The sequence below is a fragment of the Rhagoletis zephyria genome, unplaced genomic scaffold (assembly GCF_001687245.7).
Source record: "Rhagoletis zephyria isolate East Lansing unplaced genomic scaffold, Rhagoletis_zephyria_1.1 Rzeph_scaffold_00011, whole genome shotgun sequence".
Classification (NCBI taxonomy): domain Eukaryota; kingdom Metazoa; phylum Arthropoda; class Insecta; order Diptera; family Tephritidae; genus Rhagoletis; species Rhagoletis zephyria.
Genome location: NW_016157095.1, coordinates 519,402 through 525,956, shown reverse-complemented (window position 1 = coordinate 525,956; position 6,555 = coordinate 519,402). Strand labels below are relative to the sequence as shown.

General features: G+C 36.5%; 1 protein-coding gene across 3 annotated transcripts in view; it reads left to right on the top strand.

The window, feature by feature from the left end:
- Positions 1–6,555, top strand: part of robo1 (roundabout guidance receptor 1) — a 285,387-nt gene that overhangs the window by 220,273 nt on the left and 58,559 nt on the right. For all 3 annotated transcript variants that reach the window (XR_001846813.1, XM_017610129.1, XM_017610117.1), the window contains exons 7-9: positions 296–573; positions 3,487–3,688; positions 4,037–4,119. Coding sequence is in view for 2 of the 3 variants with exons in the window: in XM_017610129.1 (XP_017465618.1) it covers positions 296–573; positions 3,487–3,688; positions 4,037–4,119 (563 nt within the window). In the remaining variant the exon portion in view is untranslated. The remainder of the gene's footprint in view (positions 1–295; positions 574–3,486; positions 3,689–4,036; positions 4,120–6,555) is intronic.

Sequence of the window (6,555 nt, the reverse complement as noted above, 5' to 3'; positions counted from 1 at the left end):
GACGGACAGACAGTCACCGCTTAATCGATTTCTCTTTTCATTCTGATCATTTATGTATACATTTGTCTATATCTATCTCGATTCGTTTTGCCTGTTACAAACAACCGTTATGTGAACAAAGTTATAATACCCTTGTGCACAAGTGCGCTCGGGTATAAAAATAAAAATTTACCCACAAAAAATAAAGCCTTTAACGAAATTTAAGTTTTTCTTATCTTTATTTTTCATTTCATTTATTATTTCATTTACAATTCAGCTATTTTAACAACTACTCTTCCCATAACATTTCTTACAGCGCCACCCACGTTTGTGGTAAAGCCACAGGACAAAAAGGTCGGACTCAATGGCGTTGCTCAGTTTCCGTGCGTTGCCGATGGCAATCCACCGCCTTCGGTATTTTGGACAAAAGAAGGCTCCTCTACATTGATGTTTCCCAACAATTCCTACGGTCACATGCATGTCTCTGTGGAAGGCACACTACAGTTGAGTGGCGTACAAAAGGATGATGCTGGTTACTATGTATGCTCTGCCTTTAGTGTGGTGGATTCAACGACAATACGAGCATTCTTGCAGGTGAGTGATGGATGGAGGCACTGAAAGTGAGTGTATACATACATATGTATGTGCATGATGGTGTGGACAAGTAATGCTAAGGGCAACGCTTAAATTGTCACCAAATGAATAAGGCTAAATTACTTAATTTTACATTTTCTTTTTGTGACTAAATTGATGTTTTGTTGGAATTTTTCAAATTCATCTTTTCTGCTATCGAAACGAAATGTAGCATCAAACAAAATCACTCAATTCTATTTTTGTCTATTTAATTGAATGTATGCGAAACGTTCATTGTCTGAGTTCATTTGTTTCTAAATATTTCTGCTTCCCTTTGTTGTCTTTTCCACTGCGCTTTACTCCTTCGGTTACACATTGTCAAGGTATGAGACAATTTAAGCAAAAACGTTGCCATGGTTGCCTTTGTCTGCACAAACGGCCCGAAGGCTTTCAATTTTATTTTTTTTTTCGGTTTTGTACTTCGTTCAGTTGTTCATGGTTTTTACTTGAATTTCAATTTAAGCTAAAATATATGAAAATACAATTAAAGAAATCACTAAAATCAACTGTTTATAAGCTTGCAGAAGGATCAGAGAAGAGCATAAGGCAAAATACTAAGCAAAATATTGTATGTCTCGTAGGAACTGCATAGCTTTCTTCGCATTTTTGGTGGATTTTCGCTAGGTTGACAAACCTGATAGGTAAATAAATTTTTGATAGGTTAGGTTAATCAGCGCGCTATTAGGCCACACATAGACCGGTTGATCCCTAGCTATACCAGATATAACTCAATTTCCAGTTTGGCAGTGATTTCAAATTTACTTTCAAGATCTCTTCTAATTTCTCGAATTGAAAGGCAGGCAGGTATTTTTATCGCGTTTTAGACAATGCAGAACATGAGCATCTGCTGTTACGTTATATTTCATTGTGGGCGAGCACCGAATAGGGTGGAATTCCGATACGGCTGTCAATCTTCCCATAGATCTAACAGCAAGGTTCTCCCAAGTAGCTCGACTGGCGGCTGACTGAGAATTCTTTCTAGAACATCCGTTGGAGTTGTTATTTACGCTCTCATATTACACAGTGCCGCGAGATTGTGTCCTTTCTCTTTCTTTCCTCGATATTGAGCTTTCACAGCAATTTGTGTGGTCTTTTATGTCAAATCCCTGGGCGAGTAACTCCAAAAGTTATAGAAAAAGTTTTTCAATAGCGTGAAAAAGCTGTTCATAGAAGCCATTTACTGGTCGTAGCCAGCCTACAATTGAAGGGCTTTTCATTTGTGTGACAACGTCCAAGCTGCACACCACAAATCGGAAGAGAATCTCGACCAAACTCTCAACGAAAAAGTGAGCATAAAATTTTCAGTTCATCTTTCGCTTAACAAGATGACGGGGAGTCAACTTTAAAACCATTACTAAAAACCCTGTCTCCAGAAACATAATACAGATCTGTACACAGATACATTTCAAAGCTCTTAAGCCCTACTCAGAATTGCAGCTGTCGACGGTTAACCGCTGTAAAAACTAAAATTCACAAATGCATAAGGAATGGTTCATAATTACGGCGGCAGCGTTTTTACCGCCGACGCTTTTCGGTTGATCTAAATTTATTTCTATTTTTAACGGCCAGCGGGGACGGCACAATATTGATAGAGTGCGGATTTTCGTATCTTTTATTACTTTCACAAGTTTGCCAATGTTTCATCCATTTTTATTTCCAAAATAACTGTACAGCTGTTCACTTACCGCCGACCGCTTTACCGTCGTTCGCTGTATTTCTGGGTAGAGCTTTTATTGTGTTGACAGCCATTTTAGTGTACGATTTCTTCAAATATGAACGAATAAATAAGTTAGCGTGAAAGATCACATTTCGGTAAATTGCACCAGCTTCTAACGGGTGATTTTTTTGAGGTTAGGATTTTCATGCATTAGTATTTGACAGATCACGTGGGATTTCAGACATGGTGTCAAAGAGAAAGATGCTCAGTATGCTTTGACATTTCATCATGAATAGACTTACTAACGAGCAACGCTTGCAAATCATTGAATTTTATTACCAAAATCAGTGTTCGGTTCGCTTTACGTCCGATTTATGGTCTACATAATCGACCAAGTGAGCAAACAATTAATGCGATTGTGACCAAGTTTCGCACTCAGTTTACTTTATTGGACATTAAACCAACCACACGAATGCGTACAGTGCGTACAGAAGAGAATATTGCGTCTGTTTCTGAGAGTGTTGCTGAAGACCGTGAAATGTCGATTCGTCGCCGTTCGCAGCAATTGGGTTTGCGAAACACATTTCGAACCGAACACTGATTTTGGTAATAAAATTCAATGATTTGCAAGCGTTGCTCGTTAGTAAGTCTATTCATGATGAAATGTCAAAGCATACTGAGCATCTTTCTCTTTGACACCATGTCTGAAATCCCACGTGATCTGTCAAATACTAATGCATGAAAATCCTAACCTCAAAAAAATCACCCGTTACATATCGTCGATGCCTTTGGAAAACCGCCTAAATCACCGTTGTGGCAAAAATTAGATTTGATATCGCTGAACTACAGGCATCCAGATTTATGCAAAAAAATCGTAAACTCGTTAATAAAACAACAGATTTGTAAAATAATAGTTAGAAAAAATACCGCCTATCCAGTCAATACCTTCAAAGAAAGACAGGGTTTTCGCGTGAGTTGAAAAACAAACAAAGATTGCAATACATCCTATCTTAATTTTACTACTGGGTCCTAATTGTGTTCCTTAATTGAGTAGGCAAGGCATAATAATAACTATCTATGATAGTGCCTTATATCTTATTTTATTTTAAGTGTGTGCGTTTCTATTTATGAAGATACTTATTTATATACTATTTTATCTACTTGTATATTCACATTTAAACACAGTTATTACATTCTTCATTTCATTGTTGCTATAGGTTACCTCTGTGGATGACACTCCACCGCCGATCATACAAATTGGACCCTCAAATCAAACCTTACCCAAAGGCAGTGTTGCCATGCTACCATGTCGCGCTTCAGGCAATCCGACACCACGTGTCAAGTGGTATAAGGATGGGACAATGCTGCAGAGTGGCAATCGTTATACCATCGTGCAGGGTGGTTCATTGCGCATCGATGGTGAGTAGCATAGAGTATACTTGAATCAAACAGAAAACGTTTAGTTTTCATTTGATGAAAATGTGGATTGAATTGTGAAAGAAATGACAATAAAAAAAATATATAAATAGGCTATGAAGAACGAATACTCGTTAAAGAACTTATTTTAGTGAAAATTTCTTTAAATTCGTTGTTTAAGGTTGTAATTAAATAACTTACAATAATATAGCCGCATTTATTGCTTGCATTTTTTTGTTTTGATTTGTTATCATCTTAATATTAGGCTTCTCCCGAAATTCACTTTCAAATGCATTTCAGCTGTGGGTAAAGAAATAACCTTCTAATTTTCTATTTCCCATTTCTACTTAGATCTGCAACTAAGTGACTCGGGTCTGTTTACTTGCACAGCATCCTCGGAGAGTGGGGAGACATCTTGGTCAGCCACATTGACGGTAAGTTAGAATTCTTTATATTATTTTCAGTCAGCAGTGCATACAGTCCAATTCAAGAAATGAATATTTAATACTCTAGCGCCAATTGCCGTTAAGCGCGCATAATAACCAAATAATTTTTTTTAAACTAAGAAAAAATATTTATTTAAATGCTACGCCAACTCTTCACTTCTCTCTCCTTCCTTAAATTTGCCTCAGTTGTCGCCCCAGCAGCTTTGCGTTTTATCATAAATTCAACTTTATGGCATAATTGTCGCGTCATACCACAAAATGGCAATAACTGTAAATATGCACATGCTCACGCAGACAGGCACACACACACACACATCCACTTACTCCAAAATGTTGGCTGCACATGTGTCCAAACAGCAGTGTTTGCTTTTCTGCCTACAACCAACAATTTTGCAGCAAATCGAGCCGAAGGCAAAGGCACGTCCTGCGTCCAATCACTGGCCCAACCAAGTCACAGCTGCGTCCATTTCATCTGCTCGGCGCCTTTTTGGACTGTGTGTGTGTTCCCTTGCGTGCTGTTGTTTGAGCAGATTTTTATGCACTCAGCTACTCGTTTATTTAAAGCCTTATTTCGCCAACGACAACGCAATCTGGGCAGCCAGTTAAAAGCAATAAATGTTTAAAATTAATTTGCTGTAAATTTTGTTTGCTTTGAATTATGCACTTAAATTTGGAAATTGTGGCGAATGAGGTGCAAAGTGTATGACGCTTGGAATATATATGCATATGTGTAGATATACATAAAGTATATAGCTGCACTAATTAACAGACTGTAATTTATAGGCTATTAAGTGTGTTCGTTAATACACATTTATAAATATATTAGTAGAAATTTATTCATGTTAATGTAATCAATTGATAATGGGCCAATGGAGTTAGCAAAATAATGTATACATTGAACATTGGTAATTAACGCGATTGCAAAAAAAAAAAATTTACTGCATTAAGAGTATTTACTCGGATAAAAAATTTAAAATTTTGTTTCAACTTTTTTATATACGAGGCAGTCTTTTTGAACATCACCCCTCCCAATGCCCATTTTTCTTTTTAGCTGATATGATATGTATAATTCATAAAAAAGTCGAGCGGAATATTGGACCTTGGAGGTTATTTTGAAGGTTAAGAATATTTTTAACTCATAATCATAATTTTTTTATCACGGAAGCAGAAATAAGGGGAAATCTACATTTATATAAGATATCATGATGGGGTCCATATGACAGCCAAGGTTCTATGAACGTCAATTTCAGCTTATCTATGTGAGGCAAGTTACTATAGGTACGTATCAAAAAGTAAATAATATGAAAAAAAATTTTAAAAACTTTACAGTAAAAACCTGAAGATTTTTCGCAGAAAAACAATATTTTGCGTAAAAAATTATATCTTATCTTAAAGTAGAATTTCCCATAATTTCCGAGTCCGCAATTTAAAAATAATGTTCACTTTGAATTTACCTAAAATATGTGTAACCTCCATGGACGTTATGCTACTCGAAATCGGAAATATAAATGGGTAGAGCTGCTATCCGAGGTATCGGCTATGGCAATCGGCGCTGATCATAAGTTTGATGAAAAGTGCACTCTGCACGACCTTGCTGCCAGCCACAGCATGACAAGCTCTGCTTAGACGAAGAATAAATTTTTCCTAACCATCTGGTGCCCAAAGTATTTTTGCCAAAAAATAACCAGTGGTAACTCTAAATAGAAACCTGAAGCGGTAAATCCACGTTGAGCTAAAGGAAAATCGAACACTGAAAGTTTTCTGGTAGTATCGGAGAATATTTTGTAAAAGTAGGGGTCCGCGGCCGAGTTTAGTACTTTGGCTATAAATAGGTTTAGTCAGGCTGTGAGCAAGGCAAAAATTACTATGTACAACCTTAAATGAAATTCATTCGATGCCGATGCCCGAAGTATGTAAGATAAAGATACAACTTAGAACACTGTACCAACTTTATATTTAACTGATATCTTTCCGCAAAGCAACTTTTTCTTATAAAATCGTCTAACTTGAACATCGCTATATTCTTACTAAAGCAACAAGTAATTTTTAGCAAAAAAACCGACTTAAAAAAATATATATATATATCTATATATTTCATGATTCAATGATCGGATCTAAACCAAATTAGTATGGAACCATCTCTGAGACACTACCTTTCCGTTGCAAAAAGAATAAAAAGGTTGACGTGGTCCAAAGTTATGCGGTAACATACATACAAAAAATAAAAAAATATTCCGACGAACTGATAACCTCCTCCTTTTGACGTAGAATACGTCTTACCTTAAGGTATGGGGGCTATGTTCAAATGTTGTAGTTGTAATTTTTAGAGCTTCACAAAAACGCTTATTGCACGAGAACTAATAAAGCGATTTCAAAGAAAAGTGTGGCGTTTCAAAGATAAAATTCCAAACCTGTCGACAGATT